Source organism: Macrobrachium nipponense, chromosome 26, assembly GCF_015104395.2.
Source record: "Macrobrachium nipponense isolate FS-2020 chromosome 26, ASM1510439v2, whole genome shotgun sequence".
In the NCBI taxonomy this organism is placed as follows: Eukaryota; Metazoa; Arthropoda; class Malacostraca; order Decapoda; family Palaemonidae; genus Macrobrachium; species Macrobrachium nipponense.
Genome location: NC_087215.1, coordinates 17,189,845 through 17,213,019, shown reverse-complemented (window position 1 = coordinate 17,213,019; position 23,175 = coordinate 17,189,845). Strand labels below are relative to the sequence as shown.

General features: G+C 35.2%; 1 protein-coding gene and 1 long non-coding RNA gene across 3 annotated transcripts; one reads left to right on the top strand and one right to left on the bottom strand.

Moving 5' to 3' along the window:
• Positions 1–1,507: 1,507 nt before the first annotated feature.
• Positions 1,508–18,310, top strand: LOC135199993 (uncharacterized). Of its 2 annotated transcripts, none has more exons than XR_010311168.1 (3): positions 1,508–2,016; positions 7,028–7,187; positions 18,185–18,310. It is a non-coding gene; the product is annotated as an uncharacterized LOC135199993 (long non-coding RNA). The 2 variants fall into 2 exon arrangements; XR_010311167.1 differs by lacking the exon at positions 18,185–18,310 and adding an exon at positions 15,904–16,039 and having other exon boundaries at positions 1,514–2,016.
• LOC135199992 (aspartate aminotransferase, cytoplasmic-like) lies at positions 8,434–22,663 on the bottom strand. Its single transcript, XM_064228188.1, has 8 exons — positions 22,452–22,663; positions 17,279–17,460; positions 16,373–16,481; positions 15,929–16,113; positions 12,890–13,073; positions 12,358–12,523; positions 10,587–10,729; positions 8,434–9,829 (listed from the first exon to the last, which is right to left on the bottom strand). The coding sequence occupies exons 1-8, from the start codon at positions 22,564–22,566 to the stop codon at positions 9,690–9,692; spliced, it is 1,224 nt and encodes a 407-aa protein (XP_064084258.1). The 5' UTR covers positions 22,567–22,663; the 3' UTR covers positions 8,434–9,689.
• Positions 22,664–23,175: the final 512 nt, after the last annotated feature.

Genomic DNA, 23,175 nt, shown 5'->3' with positions numbered 1-23,175 from the left:
GTGTGTGTGTGTGTGTGTGTGTGTGTGTGTGTGTGTATTACTTTATTCATTAAAGAAATGCAGGCGCTGATACAGTTTTTGGAATTAACTTGCTAGGTCAAAAGTATTTGTCAGTTTGATACCATTAACTCTATAATCCATTTATGTATTAAGAAGATTCCCCCACCCCACCCCCGCCCCGCCCCCGCCTCCGGCCCCTTGGAAAAGATGCTGCGGACGCCCATGGCCTTATGCCTAACAAGTGCCCTCGTCCAAAGGATTAACCTTAAGTATGGTACTGTGTTGGAAGAAATATGAGGTCTGGTGTGGACCTCTTGACTAGGTCTAACGAACCGAAAGCCGACGTTACATATTTCCAAGGAACGAAGGGTAACTCCAACATTCAGCTGTGCACTTGAGGTCTGGCTAAGGAACTGTTTACCATCGCACAAAATTACGAGTGATTCTGAACTATAGATTTAACATAGTATTATTGCACTGATATGCTTTTAATCTCATAACAAGGTTACCTGCTCCTGTTTTCACAGATAATCTCCCACCTTGAAAGGTGTGTCTATACGACCTCCTCCGGATTGACCCTACTTTTTCCTAACACTTAATGTTATTTACTTATTTACACTAAGCCTAGTCTCTTTCCTAAGCCGGATAAATTAGAAGGGCCGTCCATAAACCACCTGCCAAAACACGTGAAATGAGCCGTTCAATGAGTATCCGAACCACCTGGACAAGGCTTATTAAAAGCATGACCCAGTCTAAAGATTAAAGTGGGATGAAGTCGAAGAGTGGGCCTAGTCTAGATAAAAGATTAGATTATATGGTCAAATGTACGAACAGCTACACCTACTGTTACTACGGTAACAATGGTAGGATAAAGACTAGATAAGTTAGGTTGATTTTAGGTAACCTCAAATCTTCTCATTCATATCGGAACAATATGTTTATTATCTTGTATTGTTTATTCGTTAATATCATCCATTAAATACGATCATTTTACTCTTGTTGCATATAAGGCCTGAGACTAGACAAGGCTCTCAGATTGTGTGTCCCATATGTCTATGCTTATTGGTTCAACATGAAGGCTAATGGTGTGTCACCCTCTTTCACATGATCATCGGTTCTTACGATTTGCAATAACTGATCTGAACATTGTTAAAGTTCGATGCATTGTAGTCTTATACAGTATTACCTTTATGCAAACGTTTCATGATAAGTAACAACAGATTATTTTCTGTTGAACTGCACGTTGGTGGAAGTTCCAATAAACGTAGGCCGATTCTCAATTGCAAAGTATTTCCTCCATTGTCTAACTTCCTCCTTACTGAAATCTGCCTCGTGGAACCCCAACAAACCCTTTCTCCCTTTGTTGTTTCCTCTTTTCATTCCTACTGTGGAATGTTAAGTTTACTGACCGATGTTAACACATAACACTAGGATCTCATTTTTACCGTTGCTTCGTTCGTAGATTTTTCAGTATACATTCCCAATGCGCTCTTTTATATGATGCGACTCTTCTACATCTCTCTCTTTCTCAATTATTCACTTCCTCTCGGAACTCTGGTATTTTAATTAGATTATTTATTTACCATCACAGGACAGTACCAAACAATTATGGCAGGCGGTTAATATATTATTTGTTAGTCCTGATTCCGTCGTCATACTAATACCACGGCGTAGCCCCTCCGACAAATTCTTGACCACCTCTTCGCATCCAGCCAGTACCCAGCTGCCTGTGTTGCATTTTTGAGCAAGGTCACCGTGATACTTTTGGTTTTTCTTTTTCCTAGAGCGAGTGTCTGGATTCCATGCGGTGGAGCTGTGTCAGAGGCATACAAGTGCCACTACTAATACCACTACTGTTTTCATAATTACGAGGGAAGTCTATCTGGTTTTACTAATGCTGTTGGTTGGGATAATTATGCATTAATTAAGGCTGAAAGGCCTTGGACTTCTCTGACAGGTTTGAGCAGAACAGAATCTCCACGTGTGAAGGCAGAAAGAACAACGCAAAGAAGAAAGGTTAGTTTGTTTGGCTACTAAGGTACTAGTATACTAGCTACACCTACAGTTTAGTAGCTAGTTTTAGGCTACTGAAGAATAACTAATAGGTATAACCATCGTTGCTACGGATGCTAGACTATAGTATAACCTTGTTGCTTATTCATACGTGCAATAACAGCTCCAAATTACTCATCCTATAAGCCTTGAGTTCGTAAGTTTGAGTAAATCTGGTATGATTCTTTATAAAAGAAAAAGTTAGCTTTCGCTAGATAAGAACCTAGGCTGATTAGGTCCAAGAATTCCCCTATCTGGTTGGTTGTACACGATTTGTTACGTAACCTAGCAGATAAATGGGTTTATTTCACTCTCGCAGCCATCTTCCCTTTTTTTCTAAATAATCGGACTTGATGGTTTTGCTAATGTTTCTGTTATCAGTCCTTGCAGTGGTCATACCTTGGTCATAATCGATCAGGGTAATCATATACTTGTTTTATGCCAATATCACAATCGTCTAATATATTCTCTCTCTCTCTCTCTCTCTCTCTCTCTCTCTCTCTCTCTCTCTCTCTCTCTCTCACACACACACACACACAATACGAAATCAAGTTCTCACAGTTGAGTGCGTCTTATGGAGATAATGTAAACATGTTGGTATCTCTGTCCGTAAAAAAAAACTCTTATGCATATAAACTTGCAAATTCTGTCGTGGAGTCCATTCTACGGGACTTAGTTATTATCTGACATATATGTGCGTTTGTTTAAGTGAATCTCAGAGCGTTTCAACATGGAGTTGGGTTACATACTATGTACGTAGTTAGACACTATTACTGAAATAGTTTCGAGATATTTTGCCTGCAATTCAGCATAACTTGGCATAGCGTAACATCATAGAATATGAAATTATTTTAACATAAAGCATGAAGTTATCGCGTTAAAGAAATAGATACACATCGTATCTAATTGTTTATTGTTTCATTAATTGTCTAATGTTTTACATCGCCGCGTTTATATAAAAACTTTTCTAACGCCAATTTAGAGTTATATAAACAGGACACCTGGATATCTCAAAGAAAAATAACCCCAGACATCAAAGATCGAGAGGTGAAACAGAACAAATAAACACAAATTAAACCCTCGGCCTCTTCCTCCATTCATTTCGACAAGATGAAAGAATGTCGCTCAGAAAAAAATAAAAGATACAAAGTTTTAGGTACAACAACGAAGAAACTAGGAAAAGCGTATCGTCAGATTACGTACCACATTCATAGCCTAAGAACTGATCGTATCAATTACTCTCTGATAAGTGATAACATACCTAAGATTAGATTAATCTAAACCGTGAGCAAAAACAAAGATACACAGCAAATACTTAGAAACCTTTTTTTACTGTAAAGATTTTTTTTTTCATTTCGCGATCCGTGGAAGAGAGGAAATGCCAAGAGAACGGACTATTTTCAAAACACTCCGTTCGAACTCAGCTTTTTTCGTTCACTTCACAGTGGCAGCCTTAGTTTTTCTATAATCAGCGTTATCTAAAGATTTGTTTTTCGTGAAAAAAGGAGTGTTGTATGTTTCATCAGCAAATATCTCTTGTTAGGAAGTAAGGCAGGAAAAAGAAGACATTCCAAAGTGGTCTAGTTTCCTAAATATACCGAGAGCGCGATTCTTGTTTTTGTTTTCTCAGCTCTGCACCCGAACGGACGTCGTGTTAAGTTTATACTAAATATATCTCTTCCTGTCCTTACACGTCGACAGATCTATTATCATTATCTAATTTTGCAGAAAAGGAAGCGCATGCCAGGGTCAACAACAAAAGTTAGAAAGACATTTCCTAGTCATGATAACAGCGATTACGAATTCGAACGAAGTCTGTAGCAACGGGAAATAAAAGGTTAGTCTCCATAAGAATGGAATGTTATTACATACACAGCCAGTCAGCAAGGGCGTACACATCGGACATACTTCTCTGTGTCTCTTGTCTCCCTCCCTCGCTAAGATATTGCTGCAATGCTCTTCCACTTGCAGTGATATTCCTTCTTTTTTTCAAGATAGCAGATTCCAAACCTTTACAAAAAGAGAGGAGCTATTTTTGCAGTTGCCTGTCTAGACTGGCAGATGTGTCAGGGTACAAAATCTCGTCAAGTCAAAGAACTTGGGTGCGTGCGTGAGTACGTGTGTTTACAAGGCTTTGCCGTTGATCAAGTGGAACGACAAGCGATGACAGATGGAATCGACAGAGTATCATTGTTCTTTTTTTTCTATTAATTTATTTTAAAGAAATCTCTTATGTCTAAATGTTTGTAGTGGATGAATACAAACATAATCATCATAATACGGAGGTTGTGATTAAGCAGAACCGTATATCAAAAGGACTGCTGTATTATAAATTTGGGTATTTTATGGTTTCAGTGTTATTTGTAAAAACTTCTACAGCTTATTCAAAATTGATACTGAAACCACAAATGAATGATACAGCTGTCCTTTAGTTATAAGGTTTTGGTTATCACAAAATTCGTATTATACTTATTGTTTGCATTCCATCGAATAGAGTTAAACTAGATAATATGTAGTATATATCTTACAGTATTAGTTTTATTGCTTTGGCATTTTTTGTATTAATAAACACAATTTCACATAAAGAGTATGATAGCACTGAATAACCTAGTAACGGATGAACTATAAATTAAAATTAATTAAAACTATGAGTTGCTCTCTGTCGAAGCTTTCTTCACCACAGGGTTTTTAAACACCCACGTGGAAAATCTATCATAGAAGGAGCTCATTCATAAAAAAGTCGAGTTATATATATTACAGCCAGTTCCACAAGAACATTTGGCAATCTATTGATTGTTTCCCTGTTTGATTGCGCAAATTTACAGAATATGAAAAAGCATCTGGGATAAATATTTATTTCATCTTAAATGGAATTTACCTTTCATGGGTCTAAACATTTTTTTTTTTTTCATTTAATAATTTGCACTAGTAAGAATATTCAACGTAAAGGTCAAATTCACAGGAGCTACCGAATATAGAATTTAGGCCAAAGACCAAGAGGTGGGACCAGTGAGGTCATTCGGCACTGAAAGAGAAATAAAAAGTAAAAAAGTTTGAAAGGTGTAACAGGAGGAAAAGCTCAAAGCAGTTGGGCTATGAAACAATTGCTGCGAGAGGGATTAAAGTGAAATGGAAGATATGAACTGGAAGGGGTCGAAGGAACGGTGCCAAGGACCGTAAGTAGTCTCGCTTGAGGTGCCCTGATGGCACTCTATCTCTACGAGGCCATGTGTTATAAAGGAGAAAAAGACATAAGAAATGACATGCAAAATGTTACAGTGTGTTTATGGGCTGTATATCAAATCCACCAACGCACGCATTGCATTGCATCAGCCATTTCTTCTATACCTTGGAGAGACTCGTGCATTCTAGATTTGAGGGTCCTTTCCTTTGCAATAGTTCGTTCATTGCTGCTATTTAGCCTAGAACTTCCTTTCCTCCTCCATTCTAACATGACTCTACCATCTCAAAATACACTTGATTCATCCTTTAACATACACCCAACAGTGCCAAGGCAGAAACGTAGCTGTAAATTAGTCTGGTTTTGGAATGGCCTGTGTCAAATTCCTGTTTAATCTTGAATCTAATAGTGAGACCTTAATCTTAATCTGCTTGTCGGTATCAGTGTTGGATTAGGTTTGCCAAATAATGAAATCGCTGTCTTTTATAGTTAAAAGCATTTTGATGAAATTAAGTTTATCTTTGGTCTCTGATATTTGAAATAAGACCCTGATTTAGCTCCGTACAAAACACCATCAAAGAATTATGTGTTAAATGTGAAGTTTACAACTTTTGTAGTTCTGAAGTTATGGCCAAATGTAAATTCCTGCTTGATTTAGATCTCTGCCTCACTGTAATGCATCATCCACATAGTTTCTCTTGAATAAATGCATATTGGACCTGCGAACAAATGGCAATGTGCAGCTGTCCTGGAGAAGAAGAGGCATATGCTGTAACCACAGACCTTTTTTAGTATCAAATAGATATATAAGACCAATTTAATAATGTTTACTCAACTTTAGTGCAGTACATGCGACTTTCTCAGCAAAAACTATTAAGAGTAAACATATTTGAAGTAATTTTTATTGAACAGCATCTGGAAATATTAATGAGCTTTAAATTACAATATCATATGTGTCCTCTAGCACTTAATTTTAAAATTAAAATTGTTTTCTACATTCAAAGATAAGGTTAATTCAATTATCAAAGTGAATGAAAATGATAGGCATTAGTTTAAGCTAAGAATGCTCACTCATATCTTGAAGCATTATGCACATTATGTTTTCAAAGAACTTAGGTATATCAAGGGACACAAAATATATCCTATTATGTATGAACACCACTTGATATCATCCAAGCAAATGCCTACTACTTTGCTTTTTCAAGATCTTTAGTCATCTTAGGCAAGAGGCAGTTTCAACATGAAGTTAACAAATTCTCCATTTTCCTTTCATTCTCCTTCCTCAGTCCAATTAATGAGTAGAGATGGATATTCCCAAGTTAAGACCACCACACTCTCACTATATACAACATTTTTCAAGTAATTTGTATTTATTCTAGTACAAACCATAATCTTTCAATATGGAGTACCTTCCTGACCATGCAATAGATCGGCCCGTGCATTAACAATGATGATCCAAGGGATAAGGGGAATAGGCTATCGCTCTTCACACTAAATTTCCCCACTGGACTTTTGGTCATAAGCAACACTGGCAGAAATGGAAAGGCACAGGCAAGTTTCCTCTTATATGAAAGGCTACTACACCTTCACAATCTTATACTGTATATCATTGTCAACAACATATTGTAGCATGATGTAGTACACAGGATGCCTATACAAGCTCCCTTTTCCTTGATCTTTTTTCATATCGACTACATAAGCCTGATATCATCGTCATTCCTATATAAAGTAATTTAATAAGACCACTTTGACATTTTTCAGCTTGCATGTCTTACAAAAGATTTACTTTTTCAGTGGTGTGAAAATTGGAGCAAGATGTTTATAAAGTTGGGCAGCTTGGTGAGATGATGTCAAAGAGAACAGATGAAAACCAAGGCAGAGCACAATGAAGGTAGAAGCTGAGTGTGACATCCAAGGGACAACTAAATAACAGGCAGTCCAAGACAAAAACTAGGTATGTACTATGTATGCAGTTTTGGTAAGCATAAGATATTCTGGTAGTTTAATCACTTACAGTACAAGCAAATATTAGGAATGTTTGCAGGATTGTTAAGCATGTGCTTTTCTAGTAGTTTAATCACTTACAGTACAAGCAAATATTAGTCATGTTTGCAGGATTGTTAAGCATACGATTTTCTGGTAGTTTAATCACTACAAGGAAACAGAAGGAAGTATTTTTCAATGTCCCAAGGGGTACAATACTCAAGAAAGTCTGGTTAAGTATTAAATGTTTTAGGATTATATTCAACAGCATTATGCAAGTTTCAAATTCCTGAGTATAATAGAGCAAAAGAGACTTACTGGCATAAAGCTAGTAGTGATTGTTTTATTACAATAAAGGCACAAGATGATGGTGAATAAAGTATTTCACTGGGTCTCTAAGCATTATGTCCAGGACCCTGTTGTGATTCAGGAGATTCCCTAATGAAAATGCATCTTTGAAATTTAACCAATGAATTTCTGCGCTAGTCAGACATCTTTTTCATTCTCACAAGATTAAAGTCTGACAGTTTGAACTTGATGTGGAATGTTTGGAAATGTGTAATGAATAGCATCTTTTTACTTGTATCTGCAACATGCTTCTAGCAGTCAGTCATTACAAATACCAAAAATATTTGGGTATCATTTTTCTTTTGGCAAAAGATAACTAGGACCACTGCTGCTCTGCAGAACGCATCTGTCAAAGAGAGCAAAGATGTGATAGCAATTCAAAAATAAATCCTTCTGATTACCCATCAATGAAACAAGCTTTGTGTAGTCTGACTGAAAAGCATAATTTCTACTGACTTTGTCATTGGCAGAACTTATCTAATTTTCTTTTAAATACTATCTGAATCATAAGTTTTTTTTTTCCAAAGCATTAGAGTTTCTAGTTCCACTGCATTTATAGTTTTTCATATTCATTCGTCACACAAACCACTAAAATAATGAACAGTATTGACCAAGAGGCATGAATGGCTTCAGTTATTTCAGCAATGGCAGTTAATAGCTATTACTGTTGAACAGTAGTACACATCTCATGTAAGCGATATTTTTCCAGTACGTAGAAGATATCAACCATAGTCTTACTATAGGGCTTTCATTTGCTCTGTGCCCTTACTCAGGTCTGGTAAAATAGTTGTCTCCAGTTTTAGTTTTGCAACAAAGTACTCAGAAAAACACTGACTTCTTCATATTAATGGCAAATAAAAACCAAGGCAAATGCTTTAATGATCTTTACTCTCCTGACAAAATAGTGACAATGGAAACAAAAACTATATTTACAGGTGCAACAATCAACCGTGTTTTGAAGGTTCATCTTCTGTTATTAACACACAGGCACTAACATTTACATCACTCTTATCAACATCATAACTCTTCTCTAGAATATCTAATAATATTCTATCTACATTCTACAATCAAATGCATATATAGCAAATTAACAATCATGATAATCTGTACATAAAATACAGGTTCAACAAAGTTTAACAGATTCACAAACAAGTCAAATTTGTAAGACTGATTATATTAAAAATGTGTAATGCCATTTATATAAAAATGCCATAAAACAGTATGATAAATTGTGATCTTTATAAAAATACTATCCTTTATAATAAATAAAATAAGACTCAAAATCCCTGAAGTCTTGAATAATTTTAAGGAACTAAAAAACTTCAGGGGGCAATCAAAATCATGAGTGAATTCCTTTAATTTCCACAGATCACTGACTTCTCAATGTTGCACCATTCTATACACTGTACAATTACACAAAACTACTCATACGTATTGCTTTCATCCACAAATATATATTTCCATTTCAATATAATATTATAATCCTCTACAATATATTACTCTTTGATGCCTTAAGTAAATTCTCATTAAAATGTCATTTCAGATCTTGAAACAAATTTTACGACTTAAATATTTCTTTATACTACACCCAGTTTTTAAAAATACTTTGGTAATAAAATGCCTTTTACTTGACACGATAAGATGCCAATTATTTAGCAAATCTGCCTTTGCTTAATTTTTTTTGAGTATTTTGCTGTAGGCATATACATAACTTGAAAACACCCTTCTTTGCAGTAATTGAGTATTAATTTCAGGAGAAAGTGTTGCAGGGTCTACCTCTATAAACAAACTTATAAAATTAGAGCACATTATATACAGAAATAAAGTTAACATTTGCCCAAACGGTGTCTAATAATTGTTAAAACACAGCCAGTGCCTCCTTTAAGCAATGTATGAACTACTGCAGTTTACTCATATTTTTCAGGTAACATTACATTTTTTGAAGTCAAATAACTCTCCCCAATTTACTACTATAATGGAAAACTGATCTGTTACCCAGCTTCCAAATTTCCCCAAGCCCTTGGTTTGATCGATACTGGAAAAGCAAATCAATGGTAAAAATCCTTTACCACTACAACCTCCAACCACTGATTTTCAATGAGTCACAACCATTAAAACTTATGTTTTATTTGACATTGGTTACGGCATCATGAATAGCATCTGCAACATAATCAATATTACCTGTAGTCAGTCCACACATATTGATTCTACCGCTTGACAGTAAGAATATGTGATACTTATCTGCCAGATGCTTGGCCTGATCCGCTGGAAGGAAAGAATATTCTCATTAATATAAAGCCAATCAAAACATGGAAAAATTTGAATAACCATTCTTGTACAAGGTGAAGTCAGATGCTTGTGGCTAAATTTGAACAATAACCATTCTTATACAAGTTAGTTGTAGCTCAAGTTCTCTAGTTAAAGAACAAAAACGTGAGAGAACAACATAAAATGACTTACTAATTCTTACTAGTGCTAACAAAGGAAAATAAGTTGTACTGTCAATGAGTAACAATGCAAAAATCCCCAACTTGTGGTTCACCCTCTCAGAAATGCACATCTATTAAGTCATTTTCTAACAGAATTTTTCAGAGTAAAAAATTGAAATTTATTCTATAGGTTACTGGCACCAATTAAAAACTTAATATTTAATAAAGATTAATAACCTAGGGTCAAGCTAAGAAATAACTATTATTCAACTCCTCACATGTAACAATATTGAAAGATATAAGTTTTGCCTTTGTAAAGTATTAACATTAATTTCGTAAACATTAAACCTGTAAATACACATTTTAATTAACTAAATGCCAAATGATAAGTATTTTTGGTGTTCAGCTATACAATGAAACACATGTAACATGAAGAAGCGTAGCTTATTAAAAGCATTATCTCCCTTGGTATAAACAGCAGTAGACTTCCACATCAACTTACTCATGTTATATTTTATAAACATTGTAAATTAATGTTTATAAAACCTCTTGCATGGTATGGTTAACTTTAGTATAAAAATGAAGACTCATACCTGTGAGACCAGTGAATGAGAACATTCCAATCTGTTTTGTGATGTGATCCCAAGTCCCAGCGGTACCAAGCTTCTCAAGGCGTTCTCTCAGTCCTTTGCGCATCTCAATAATCCTTCCACTCATTATTTTGATGGATTCTCTCCTGTGGATTAAAACTTATGAACAGCAAGAAACTGAACTGAGAGCAAAGTTACAGCAGATACAACATGAAAGAAGCAAAACGTCAAGGCTATTACCAATGCTTGAAGGTTGTTATCTTGTCAAAAAGTAATTAGCCAAACTTTTAATACGTATGGTTAATGACTTCACTAATAATGGCTTGAGTCTTTCCAGTTCATGATGAGAAAATTGTCACACAAAATGCTTTAATTATGCTACCTCTTACATCACTGAACAAAAATATTCAGTATTAGTTCTAGTTTGGTTTAAAACTAAACAATATAAACATCACAATCTCTAAGCTAAACAAAGCTTATAGATAAACTGAAATGTAAGCAACAGAAAAGATACATCATGAAAAACGGCCATGTTAATGCTATGAGAAAGCAGCATAAAAGTCGGTACTATGTACCGAAAGTAAAAAGAGGATGCTCAGGATTGTAAAATGATCCGTTGCAAAGTTAAAGGCAAAATCAATGCAGCCTGGGGATGAATGGAGTTAACAGACATCAAATACTGCCCCAATTTTCAATTCCCACTGAATTACATAACATGTTGGTGAACCCTATGCTAGATTTGAAATGTGATTTAGTGATCTCACTAAGTACTTTGTGATAAATAAAGTATGTACAGTACTTCTTACTGTGTGTATTATGAGGCTCACTGTACAGATTATCAACTCTAATAAGGCTGGCCAACACACTGTGGGTAATATCGTACAGTACTATAGGAATTATAGGAACTTCTTGCTGAGCACATAACTTGCATAACATCAAAGTAAAACTAAGCCAGACATAGCTTTATGACATAAAATATTCAGAATCAAACTCAATCTCACTAAAGTTGATTACAAGATCTCAGGACTGTCTGTAATTATAGTATGGCAATGCAACATCCATTCTTATTAATAGATCCAAAGTACAAATACACATGCAAAACCTAGATGAATATTAATGAATTGGCTATATATAAGTTTTTTGTACAAGGGTGAACTGTCACACACATTATGGAATTATACAGCATTCAGTCATCAAACTTATTGAGCTCTTCACTCTACACTCAACATTTTAACAGACATTCACCATGAAACTGCATTAATAATGGTGAAAGATCTTTTCTAGTTCACAAATGTTTAACCACTATCTCAAACCTTTAAACTTACACCTACATTATCTATCAAGCTTTTTTACTATGAATCATGCATTACACATAGCACAATATCTTGGTTACTGGCATACGGCAAAAAAGTTTGTCCCATTCATTATGATTACTACAGTAGTTTCAATCAACAAAATTAGAATGCAATATCTGTACCAACGTTTCGTGGAAAAATGAAGATGGTATTTGTAAACAATAGCAATGCTAAGTTAAAATGGGACAAAATCATGTACTACTATAAATATACTGGTGAGCAGAGGACAACGAATCATTCTGTGACAAACACAGTTTCTTACAAACTTACTTCAAAATTCTAATTCTGAATTACACCAGGAGTTATACTATGAAGAAAAAGTGGTTATTTATACACAGAGAAAAGACTTCACTGCTAAGAACGCAATCAAGCATCACAACTTGAAAGTTACTAAGGATTTCCATAAGCTTTGTACTTACCATTCATTAAAAAGTGCTTCATTGTTCAAGACAGCAGAAACAATGCGAGCACCATGACTTGGAGGATTGGAGTAAGAACCTCGAACAAGTAATGTCAGCTGAGACCTCATGGGAACAATCATACTGGTGTCATTAACAATCATCATCAGGTTGCCAACCCTTTCATCTGAGGGAGGAATTTAATGGCATTGTGTTATAAAATTTGGCAGTTGTAAATTAAAAATATTGTAAAATTATTTCCATTTGCTGAATCTGCCTGAGAATGTTTATATCTGGCAACTTGGAAAGTAAGATATAAAACAGCTAAATTCTACAATATTTACTCTTATACAAAGTTGTAACATGCCTGTATCATACCTTAACTTTCACTAAACCTACTTGATGTTTACAGTACCTTCATTGATAAAGTATATCAATTCTCCCACAAAATTTTGGGTTGTCAAAACTAAACTACGGAAGCATATATAAAATTAGGGCAATATTCTTTTAAAAATACTATACAGAAGCTAAATAAAAAAACCTTCTAACTTACTGTAGAGACCAAAGTTTTTGGAAAAGGACTGTGTAGCCATCATCTCAAATCCTCTGTCAGCAAAATGGCGCACAGCCCAAGCATCTCTGTCAAGATCTCCAGATGCAAAGCCTTGGTAGGCAGAGTCAAAGAGAGGGAAGAGTTTCTTCTCCTCACAAACATCGGCAATCTGCTTCCACTGGTCCTACAGGGAGTTGAGAGACCGATTGATCTTACAAGGTGCCAAATACAAAGAATAAATAAATAAATAAAAATTTAAAAAAAATAACTTTCATCTGAAATTACTAGCAATCAAAATTAATCATGGCATTCCTCCATCATAAGCCACATTTATGACATGCTCATAAACCTTCAATTACGACAGAACTTCAACAGCAATATTTAGAATAAAATAGTAAACCTTCAAAGTGAAAAGCAATCTGAAGGTATACATGCATGACCCCCTTATAATTGGCAAAGTATTCATAAACATAACCAGAATTTCAAGGCTATAACATACGTAATCTCATCCTGGTACACACACTCAACTGAGCAAATATCCAATTATAGTTTCTCAATACTTTGCTATTTTCTAACAGATACAGCTTGAAATACAGTACCCAAATCAAAAATTATATACCCTAGAGTATTGACTCTCTTACCACAAATGAAATTTTCATGTTTAGTAAATTGATAACACCACCCAGACAAGTATACTAAGTTCACTGGTCTCAGTAGGTCATACTCTTTAATTGCAGGTCAGGAGTTAAGAGTCTGACCTCATTTAAGCCTCAGAAAAATGTTAAATGAGAAATACTAAATCATTTAGGAGATTTCTTTAGTCTTGATCGCCCAATGAGACTTTTCAGTAAAGAAAAAGCAAGCATACTTTGCTCTGTGCCATCTTGTCTACTTCAAGTAGCCTCTGGGAGTTGAGACTTGAAATATGGTAAAGTGTAATGTCAACACTTAGCAATAAGTCATAAACAAGGAAAAACTATACACACATGCCTTTATGAAAAACTATACACACATCCTTATATAAGAGCCTTTTATAATTGATTATGGCCCTTATATAGCCATGGAGGACTAGTTGGAGTCAATCTGTGACAAACTTGTATGCCTAGAAGTAATGAATTATATTCTGGATTGGATTTAAGATATCAGAATTCTTCTTTAACACTTAATAAGAACAGAAATTAATTCTCATCTTTCTCCACAGAAGAATAACCAATCTTTCAAGTGACAAGAAACTAATCACAGGAAATGAATAATTAACCTTAGTCTGACATTCAATTGGTTCTCCAATCCACTGGCCACTTAAACCTCTGAAGAAAGTCCTGAGATGACAAACCCACATCTACTGCGAGACAAGACTAAGATCTATATTCTAAAAATATTTCCCCATACCAGTGAAATCTCCTTCAGTCTGTCTTAAGTAGTCACACTTTTAATTCCAAAATATGGCAAAACTGCACTGAATATTTCAATCAATAGTATGAGGTAGTATAGTCATGAATAATTCGCACTTAACCCTATGTTGAAGTGGAAACATGAATTACATATCTCCACAAGTCTTGTTGCAGCTCTCCAAAAAGTCAATTATAAGATAACAATAACTTAACCTCAAACTTTGGTTGCATCAATAATCAAAGCCAACAAACCTTCCTCCAATACGAATTTGTCTCCGAGACATCCTTAATATCCTATGCGTTTAGGCTTTGTCCATTATCTTACATTTGATGTTAAAAATTTTATTATAAGCCAAACACTGGGCACTTCACACCATCCAACATTAAGACAGTTTAAAGGGGGCGTTGGGGAGACAGGACAGCAAAATAGAAGAGAGGAAGTGGAAAAGAAGATAAAGTTGAAGGCTAAACAGCAGGTGAACCTAGGAGCGGAAGGGACACTGCAAACAACCTTTACAGGACTGTGATCAAAGTTAACTATTACCAGTTATGGATGGAGATCATTATTGAAGTAGTTAACCCTGACCATTAAGTGATGCTCCCAAGGCTAACAATTGTGGTGTGAAGGATTCACAGTCAAGCGAGGCCTAAAAGTCAGAACAGGACAAACGGGACAAAGATAAATTAAGGCAAGCAGGTGGGAAGAGACCAAAGGTAATGGACATAATTGAAAAAGCAGCGCAGCCTGGGGCAAAGCGACAGACAAGAACCTTCAATATTAGGGAGTGTACTACACAAATCTTACTGGGTGAAACACTTATGGATGAGGAAAACTAAAACTACAGCCACACAAAAAGCACATTCATTCCTTCTAATCCTGCCCAGGGTTCATTAGTTACATCCATGTTATTATGGCAAGATATCATAAGATGCATCAATATAATGGGAGGGGTTCCCCTAGTAGCAATAAAGGCTGCAGCCTACAAAGATGTGGAAGACCATATGTTTCATCAACAAACAATCCCTTAGATAAAAAGATAACATTCATGGTTGCTGATACACAACCAGTACCAAATCACTGAAAAAGATATCTAAGTGCATTAACTATGCAGTAATTCATTAATTCCAGGGCTTAGAACGTTCAAGCATCATGCTTAAACCCATAAAGACTCCCTCCCACTGGAAGTCTTGAAGCCAAAGAGATGTAGTGAAACATCTTCCTTCCTTCTTGCAAAGTAGCCTTAGATCCAAAAAGCAGTTCTACTGGTCACTCTGATGGGCATTATAGTCACACAAGGAAATGGACTAAAAATGAAAACTGATCACGCTAAGCGTGAAGGACACCAATTGGAGAGGTTTAGCACACAAAGTAATTTAATTTCAGGGCTTCCTCTGTTATGAGACTTGAAAAAAGGCAAATGTAAAGCAATGGTTTGTCTTCTCTTATGAAGCAATTAACCTAATTTTTAAAAATTTAAAATAAATTTCAATCATGCCTTCATGCAATCTTGAATAAACATACAGTACAGATATACAAGATAAAAAGCACCACTGACACCAATAAAAAAAAAAATGTCATTCAATCCGAGATCAGGTGATATTTAATCAAAACATTTGTTGCAGAATTTATCCTGCAATAATGAAATACCTCAGTTGGATCCACTCCTGTTGGATTGTGTGCACAAGCATGAAGGATGATGACTGAATTTTCTGGGGCATTCTTAAGATCCTCTATCATGCCTTCAAAGTCAAGACCACGAGTCCCTGCCTTCCAGTACCGGTATTGAACACAATTCGTGAACCCAGCCTGGTTGAAGATCATTTTATGGTTACCTGCAAAAATGTGTAACCAAAGATTAGTGTTATTAAGAATTCACTTAAACCCATTACTTTTTATTTACCAAAATTCACAAATGCTATCAATGTTATATTAAATGAATACATCTTTTACAATTTCCAAGTTCATTCATTCAAATTTCCTTATGACAATATGTACATAGCCCATGGCAGTATGTATTCCCTAAATTATATAAAGCCTAAAGAACCACCATAAATTATTCAGTGGAAATTTGAATATTAAATTAATAATTACCCCAAGTTGGATTAGATATGTAAAAGGTGTCATAATTGAGAACTCTGTGCAAGAATTCTGCAGCAATTCTTAAGCCACCAGTTCCTGACAACACTTGGATGGAAGTAACCTGCCATCAAAGAGAGGAAAAAATGTGTTAAATTACATTTTCAACCCCACACATTATTACTTACCATCAAGTAAGACAGCAAAATTTTAGCATTAAACTACGTAATCCCTTTCTTTAAATACTGTTAGACAGTGGATAATAATAGCTTACTACCGGGAAGGCTGGCGTATGGTCCATACAATACACTACTTCCGTAATCCAGCTGGATAATTCAGCTGTAAACGTCTCCATCTAAGATTGAAGCTGGCAGTGGATATGAATATGACTGAGAGATAGGATCTAACATTATCACTCATTTCAAAAATTCTATGAAGACTTCATGTCTCAAACATCTACTAATATGATTGCTGCTTAACTTGTGCACCCATCATGATTCTACTGTGATAAATTGGTTAATGTAACATTTAGGCCTATGACCTTAAGTAAAGGAGAATTTTGCTTATCCCTTGAAACTAATGAGCTAACTTCCATATACAGTGAAATATTATTTTACATAAAATGTGTTAAGTAAATTTTTGGCAAATACTGAGTAATGCTGTATTTTGTTTTACCATACAATGTGTTAATGTTGTTTCAAGAGAATTTTTTTAAAGGAATCTAGTGACAGCAATACCTATATATATATATGCTTTGATTTTAACGTTAAAAATTTTGTCCACTATTGTAAGAATCTACTATATAACTTCAAACAAAGTTTCTCTAAACTAGATAAGGGCACAGACACTGCAAAATTTGGCTTTTATCACTAACTTGCAAACAAATAATAATACAAAATACATACTATACAAAAATTTTACCTTTCCATCTTTAATTGTCTGGTGATCAGAACCCAACAACATCTTGGCAGCTGCAACTGAAAAAGATTCCAAGCCAAGAATGGGCAGGTACTCATGATTGAGAGACATGTCGGCCGCAAGTTCTGCTTCTACTTTTCTTACAACTGGTAAGACCCATGGCTTGGCTTCATCAGTACGATACGCTGTGGGGACGAAATTAATTTGTTAACAATATTGTGTATATAGTAAAAATATCTCCATATCCTAAAGTTGTAAATAACTATTTCCATTAAATATAAGCTTAAAAATTTACATAGTTCCTCCCGAAAATGAGAATACATGTGCATCCAAGTTAAGTTTTGTCATTTTAACTATGCCAAGTATAAATATAAAATGTAATTACATTTCTTGCAGAAAATGCTGATCTCAAGGTCATGCAAAACATACAGTCTCTCAACCTTACTTCTTCCATGCTCTTATGTTCAACAAATGCAGTACTACAATAATCTGTTTGGGAATGAGTGATATTTCTAATTATTTACTGCTATGATATACACTAAGTACTATACTGATCCAAGTGATATGAATACACTTAACAGTTTGATGAAGAACAGCTACAACAGCAGAAAAACTTTAGTTTGCAATTGTACATTCAAGATATTTAACAGAGATATAAATTGCATTCACATCTGCAAAACCATGCTGGCAGCAGTAGCAGTCTTGATAGCTATAAAAAAAGCAAGCATATACAAGTTCTAAGAGATAAACTGTGACCTGTTCCTTCTTCTGACATTAATCAATTACATTTACCCCTGGTCGCATGGATTAGGATTGTGTCCCTTGTTTTGGTTTAGAGAAAAAAAATAATTTGGCTCTCTCCTCCTAAACAAATGATTTGCATATTTCTCTTTATTCTCTCTTTAACAGCATTGTATACTGTATGTGCATGAGCAGTCTCTCTTGTCATCTTGCAATGACATGAAGTGTACTGCGCTGCAACACAACAGGCTATGGATCCCCAGACAACAAGTTGTCTCCACACTAACTTTGAACATCCAACAAAGGAGTTCTTCCTGTTTACAGGTCATCATGAGGTTCCTTTCTACCTGCCTTTTCAGTTTATCAAAACAGTTGTTGCACTGGTTGTAGCTTTTGAAATAAAGTGACAATTTGGTGACCTAGGTTACATTCCACAAACAGAACCTACACCCTATTCTGTTTTCTTATTACTATGTAACAGAATCATTGTTTTGGTCTCTCTCCTTCCATCAGTGTTCTGTTAAAACATCATCACAGCTTTAAATATATTCTTCTGTCAACAGCAATAAATCCCCCTCCACTGGCTTTCTTACCATCCAATTTTCTTTATTTCTCTGTCAATTTCAGATTAGCTTCTATCATGCCATGACTATCAATTTACAATTCATACATAATTGCATCTCTGATTACATATGTGCAATGGCAAATAATTACCCTTAATACACTTAAATACACCATGACCAAGAGACTGCAGCAATGAGGATTGTGTTAAGAGGTAAAAATATAAATGCATCTTTGTCATTAATAGGGTATGGATGGCCAGATGCACACTTTAATATACATATGCAAGACCCTTTTCCCTCCTAGCATTTGTTTCCTTCAGTCTGGAAAACAATTACAAAACAATTCTTTGAACTTGCAAAACAGTTCTTTGAACATAATGGCAGCAACCCATACATTCTACTTGTGTTGCAAAAACATGATTAGATGTAAATCAGTTTGGCCTTTATCATCAAGAATGGGAAAATGCTAAGCATTTACTGAAGGTGGCCTAAGATAATTTCCATAGTTATAACTCCCAAGTTTTTAGTATTATGTATACTGAGGTTACTATAATTTCCATTTGAGTGTCAGGTTAAAGTTACATTAATGAAAACAAAGAAAATTTAACAATTTGGACAACTGATACTGCACATGAGTAACACTCAACATTTTTACTTTCAAAACACTTAAGCCCTAGGAGAGATAAAAGAAATGTCACAATTAGCAGCAGCTTCTGCTGTTTTGAGATAAATGGTACTGACAGTTCTGACCAACATTTAAATTGCCCTGTTTTTTCTAGCATTGTCCATGGACTAATTAAGAATAGTGTATACTATAGAATTTATGTCAAAGGCCAAGCTGAAATGGAAACAAACAGTAAAAAGGTTCAAAAGGTTTAACAGGAGGAAAACCTCACAGTTCCACTATGAATAAACTGCTAGAAGGTGGAAAGTAAAATGGAGGGCAGAGAATGTGAATTGAAGTAGTGTAAATGGAATGAAATGGGGTGTAGCCAGGGGCCAAAGAACCTTAAGTAATGCCTGCAGTGCACAAGTTGTGACAACACTACCACCCAATGAAGATGGACCAATTATTGCCAGTTAATATAATTTTGAAGTTACATTTTAGTCTATACTTCATGATACGGTAATTCTAAGCCCTCATTCCTGCGGTTAAGTAGACTATGGCAGTTGACATTTTCTTACGTTATTTTAGTTACTGAACAAGAATTTAAAGTAATATTTATTCGGACAACTGTAATTAACCACCGGGGGCCAGTACTAAATACGGCGAAATACACTGGACGCCCCAATCCCTAGTGGATGTTGTATTCGCAGTTACGTTTCTTGCAGGGTAATTCTAAAGAATAGTTCCGCACGGACTGCAAGGAACGTAACCGCGGATACGACATCCACTAGGGATTGGGGCGTCCAAAGTATTTCGTCGTGTTTAATACTGGCCTCTGGGGGTTAATTAAAGCCATCCGAATAAATATAACTTTAAATTCTTGTTCAGTAAATAAAATAACGTAGGAAAACGTCAACTGCCATAGTCTACTTTACCGCGGAAAGAGGCCTTAGAATTACCCATGATTCAAATTACTTTTGAAAATACTCTATTCAAAACGTTTATATAATGTTAGATTTGGTTAGGATGCATCGACCCTGGTTTATTCACTTTATTCTACTAAATTATGATTTCCCCACCCATAAACCTCTAACTGTGGTCTCCCATTAGGCTGCTGTTAAAACATACAGGTGGGAGGTGCACTTCCAACTTGCCCAAATTAACCAATCATACCACCTCATGGGTTTAAACATTATTACCTATTGGTATCGAAACTACTTAGCCTAGTCAAGGTTCTGTCCAACTGACATCACAGTACAGATGTACTGAAACTATTTATGTAAAGGTAATTCTTCCTATGTGAATAACATAGGGTAAAAAACCACATGGTACAGGGGTGGACCATGTACGATCAATGTGTACAACCCCAAGAAAAGTACATTATAATGCGTCCTGACACCGGAGTAGAGGTCTTTAGCTCCGTTTCTCACCAACAACAAGTCGCGTCTGATGCCCATCTCCGATGTCAGGACGCGTTATAATGTACTTTTTTTGGGGTTGTAAACATTGATCGTACATGGTCCACCCCTGTACCATGCGGTTTTTTACCCTAATTCTGATTATTCAATAATTAAATAATCAAAAGTAGGGGGTTGAAGGTCAATTATTGACCTTCAAACCCCAAAAAAAAAAAAAAATCTAAAAAAACTTCCCTAATAGTTAAATTTGGACCTAAAATAGTTAATTTCCAAATTACCTACCTATGGCTAGTATTGGTGAATTGGTGATAGTAAGCTAGCTTATTACTAGGTACCTAAAACCAGATTTAATAGTTATCCATAATAAATTATATATATATATATATATATTATATATATATATATATATATATATAATATATATATATATATCTATAAGTGAATACCACAGGAAAATAATAGTCAGAAATCCAAGCGCTTTCGTCTTTACTCAAGACATCGTCAAGGAGTTAATGAAGTACAATTGGAAATAAAGGTCTCAGGTACAAAACAAGATCAAGAATACCAGATGGTTAATTGTCAAAAGGGTAAAAATTAAGAGATAATCCAGGATTATCGGATATCACACGGTCACAAACCTAACCGAAACTACAAAGTATCTTTACAGTCCAAAACATGTAAAAACTGAATATATTAATTTTGTTGCTTATATTTATCTACAACTTTTTTCATAATGAAAGCATCAAGTTTAAATAAACCAAGACTTAAATTTAGAACATTTCTATTATTTGACTTGATGAAACAAGATTCAATGATATTCCTTTTAACTGTGTCATTACATGGGAATAAGGCTCTGCTTGACTCCAGTTAATAGGATGGCCTGAATCTCTCATATGTATACGAATAACGCATTCGATATTTGCCCAGTTTTCACAGAATATTGATGTTGCTTGAGACGTTTTGAAAGAGATTTACCGGTCTGTCCGTAATAGACTTTAACACACTTTTTTGCAAGGAATTCCATATATGCAGACTGGAAGATCTTTAGGAGAATTTTTTATTATTAAACTCTTGACATTAATATTACGATAAAAATAACATTTATGTTAAATACTTTAAAATTCTGGGAATATCTAAAAACCTTTCATCATAGGGTAATTTTAGAATGTTATGCTTACTAAATTCAAGTTTGTCATTAGTTGAATAAAATGTTTTTCTAGCTCTTTTCCATGCCACATCTATAAAAGTCCTTGGGTATTTAAGTTTCTAGGTGATTTTTTATGCATACCTATATATATATATTATATATATATATATAATATATAAATCTTACTTATTTCATTTCGAAAACTATAGTATAAATCAATTGTTAGGAAAGGATGGAGTGGAAAGTATGATGGAATATGAATGGATGTTGTACAGGAGGAACGAAATGGGTTGCATCTAGGGGTCGAAAGCACGCTGCAAAAGCCTCAAGTAGGTAGTGTACTAACCCCCTCAGTGCAAAATACAGCATAGTAGTCTACTCTAGATTATAAAATGATTTTCAACATAACACGCAAATGCAAACCTTTTACCATTCCATGTTAGCTTAACAATAGCACATCTGATAAAAATTAAAAGTGGTTACTTAGAGGTATTACATAACATATATAAACTCTCAGGCCAGAAAATACTTTTCGTTTTCTTTCACTAACCTATACTCTAGCCAAATAGGAGGAAAGACTACAAAATAAAATATGACATTGTCAATTTTGAAAAGGGCGCTGAGTGAGCGACTCCGCCCACTCGCGGTTCCTTGGGAAATATCGAGCTCTTGCAACAAATCCGAAATCATGACAACCTACCTCCAACGCTGAGGTTCACTTTCTTCTCGTGGGTGCTGTCATTGAAAGCCTTCATGACAGCAAATACCTCGATAGGTGGAGCAATTTTAATCCCGGTAAATCTGCTGGGAGCCATTTTCGTGAATGTTATGGGAAAAGATGAATGAAATAACCACTACAGGAGTGCGAGCTCTAACTCGTACGGCTGACCGAGAGAGACTATTGGGCTAAGACTAACTGACGGAGCTGCAGCCGGCTGAGTATAAATACAAGACTCCGAGTATAAACAAAAAACAAATGGCGATCGACAAAGGGAATCTCACCGTTTCACAAAGGGTTCTCCCCCTAGCAGCACGAACATGTTCTTATTGATATTCATAATTATCGAATAATATTATTGACTGCGTCAAATTTAAGAACAACCGCTTTACTCTCTTACCAAAATCCAAATGCGCGTGGAAGTTTATTTAAGATTGACAATAAGTATTAAGAACCACAAAGTCTATTCCTTCTATCTATAACGTTCCACTGTCCTTGGGAAAATATCGTCTGCTTCTTGTCACTAACGAGTAGATTATAAGAAATCTCAAGTTTGCATTCATTTGTTGATGTCATACTTTAGCGTGTCCAAAGGAAATGTGTAGCTTCATAATTTCATGAAGGTAAGTAGAAGTATAAATCGAAATGCTTTTCATGACTAAGTCACCTTTGATTGTGAAGGGCACGTAGTTATTACTATCCTCTT